Here is a 3084-nt window from a genome sequence, read left to right as displayed (position 1 = left end):
TCTATCTATTCTTAAATCAAGTTAATAGGATTCTCATTAATCGCATGGTAAAAAGGAAATTGGTATTAATTAATACTAGTCCATCGAATTACAAACAAGAAATACTTTAGTTGATTATTCAAAAAACAACATATATTAATTTTATATAAATAGTTAAAATGTATTAATTAAATGGATAATATGGATAAAAGTTTTACCTTAATGGTTTTCCAAATTTATTAACTAGTCTTTTTTCTGGAAGGAAAAATAGATAAACAATTCGATTATTGACTTAGTGAGAGTCTTTCTTGGTAGTTGTTTTTTTCTTCTTTCTTTTAATTTTGAAAGCATTATGTTAAATAATTTCTTTAGTTTCTCTCTCTAACGTACTATTTTTGGGGTTAATACAGCGAGATCCTTGCAAAAACCAGCTCTTCTTTAAGGTCACCTGAAAAAACGGCTGATCCTTCGGAGGCAGAACCCTATTGAGGAAGCATATCTTCCTCTTCAAATTAACTAAACTTACCATTCACTTTCATCTCCTTTTCTTCATGCTTCTTTCTCACTTAACCCTAGCTAGCTAAAACAAGAAAACCTAGTTTTCTCTTCATCTCGTCTGTTTTACTCTGATCACCTGTACGTACTTTTTTTATGGTATCATTTAATGGGTTTTCTTTAGTTAAGTAGTTTGCTTCGATATCAGTTTTGTTTTTGGGTTTCCAGATCTAAGTAAAAAGCTAGCTGCTGTATATATTCTTTCTTTCTGTTTTTGAGTAAGAGTTAGAGCTAAAATAGGTACGATAATGGAAGAGAGAAGTGAGAATGGTGATAAAATAGAGGAAATCATGTTGCCAGGTTTTCGGTTTCATCCCACCGACGAGGAGCTTGTTGGGTTTTACTTAAAGAGGAAGATACAACAAAGGCCACTCTCCATTGAACTCATCAAGCAATTAGATATCTATAAACATGATCCCTGGGATCTTCCGAGTATGATTCATGTTCTTGTTTTTATCGCATGATTTCAAGATTTTCTTTTTTGTTCTTTTGCAAGATTTGTATTCTCCTTTCTGCATGGAAGTTAACATGTCTTTAATTCTTTTAATCAACTTTAGAGTTGGCTATGACGGGAGAGAAAGAATGGTACTTCTACTGTCCGAGGGACAGGAAATATCGTAACAGTGCTCGGCCAAACCGTGTGACAGGAGCTGGATTCTGGAAAGCCACAGGTACAGACCGGCCGATCTATGCCTCTGAGGGTTCAAAATGTATCGGTTTGAAGAAGTCACTTGTGTTCTATAAAGGGAGAGCTGCAAAGGGTATCAAAACCGACTGGATGATGCATGAGTTCCGGTTGCCTTCCCTTACCGATCATACTGCTCCGAACAAACGTTTTCTTGAGAAAACCATTCCTGCCAATGTAAGTCCTTCATGTCCTCAAAGTAGATCGTATGTGTAATGTGTTATTAGCTTCTTAGAACATAGGAAAAAAAGTAGGCTAGTAGATAATAAATAATCAGTAATTATTCTTCACCGACTATCTTGATAGAAACCTCGTTTACACTTGGATCAAGAAACAAACGGTAGGGTTGTATGCCAGACTCGCTCGGTGTTCCACTCTAAATGACTACTACATCATGTATATTGAAAATTCAAATGAACAACTTTTGTTTTAGATATCGGTCTAGGTGACAAAAACGTGTGACCTTTGTGTGCATCAAGGCTCAAGTTGGCTTCACGTAAACCAACTGAGAAGGAATTGTTCATGTATGAAATCCGTTTCTTGGACATTGTCACAAGATGATTTTTGAGATTCGAACCCATGATACATTGTATAATGTAAAACGTTAGTTTAATATCTTCCTATACGTCATTTAATTACTAAGCTAATTATTAGCTCCGAAATATGCAGGACTCATGGGCAATCTGCAGAATATTCAAGAAAGCAAGCTCGACTGCACAAAGAACCCTCTCTCATTCATGGGTATCTCCAATCTTGCAAGAAACACCTTCTGACTGCAACATCCTTACTCAACATGGCATTTCTAGCAATGACTTACAACATTCATCCATCACCAACTTCTCTCCTAACCATACCGGAAGTAACAACATGTCTCTTTACAAACCCTTTAATATTAACCCAACACCCCCTACACTTACAACGACCACCAACAAACACCCACAAAATTCCATTTCTAGCAGTGAGCACCTAAATTATGCAACAAGTTATCCCTTTTTGTTCCAAGAACCTAATTACGGTTCTAAGTCATCAACAATCGATGCATCATCTTTGCTAGTTAACATACCTAATCCGATATTTGGAGATTTTGATAAACCAGAGGGTTTGGACTACATCACTAATGGGTTGCACCATGACCATCAACAATGTTACATAAATGGCGGTTGCTTCTCAATTACTACTTTACCAGTGGAAATGGAAGAAAACTCTGTCCACGGTGTTCAAGATCAAGAAGGAAGGGGTGGCTTGATAATGATGAAGGGTGCCACTGAGAGTGTAATCAATACGCATTTCGAGGACCAATGGGGGAGATCATCTAGTGGAGGGTACCCTTTCATAAGTTTGCCACTAGGTTTGCAAGATGCATGGAAATCTAGTTTTCTGTGTGATTCTTCTAGTGAGATTTCAAGTGGTTTTTCTACTAGTAACAAGTGCTATATATAACTAATTAGTTAGTGACTAGTTGATCAAGGGTTTGACATAGAATAGAAGCACTTTTTAGCTTGTTCTATTTCTTCTTGCAGTTCAGATTTCGAAGTTTTGTTTTAATCAATTAATTACGTTCATGTACTCTAGGAACTTTTTGAAGTTTATCCAATATATAATAGTAGCGTTTGATACATTTAACTATAGGATTTGCTTCATTAAGCAATATTAACATTTTCAGTTTGTATATTTCTTGTTGGTTTGCGTAAATGCCCTTTAGGGTTTCTGTTTTATTCGGTTGATTTAAATAGTACAACCATTAAACGTTATTTACACTTAGGACCTTACACTATACAAGGTAAGTATAAGAATACAAATAAGACATTTGTTTAACACTACTATCAGTAGCAGCAAGAGGTCCTATTAGCAGCAACGGGTAAGCA

General features: G+C 35.9%; 1 protein-coding gene across 1 annotated transcript; it reads left to right on the top strand.

Annotated features, from left to right (window-relative positions):
* The first annotated feature begins 466 nt into the window (after nt 1-466).
* Nucleotides 467-2835, top strand: LOC145132833 (protein FEZ-like). The gene is made up of 3 exons (XM_079067762.1): nt 467-966; nt 1092-1396; nt 1889-2835. Exons 1-3 carry the CDS (start codon nt 783-785, stop codon nt 2657-2659), a joined length of 1260 nt encoding a protein of 419 aa, XP_078923888.1. The 5' UTR covers nt 467-782; the 3' UTR covers nt 2660-2835.
* Nucleotides 2836-3084: the final 249 nt, after the last annotated feature.

This window comes from Lactuca virosa, chromosome 8 (genome assembly GCF_052849685.1).
Source record: "Lactuca virosa cultivar CGN04683 chromosome 8, Lactuca_virosa_CGN04683_v6, whole genome shotgun sequence".
Classification (NCBI taxonomy): domain Eukaryota; kingdom Viridiplantae; phylum Streptophyta; class Magnoliopsida; order Asterales; family Asteraceae; genus Lactuca; species Lactuca virosa.
This window is presented reverse-complemented; position numbering and strand designations above follow the sequence as displayed.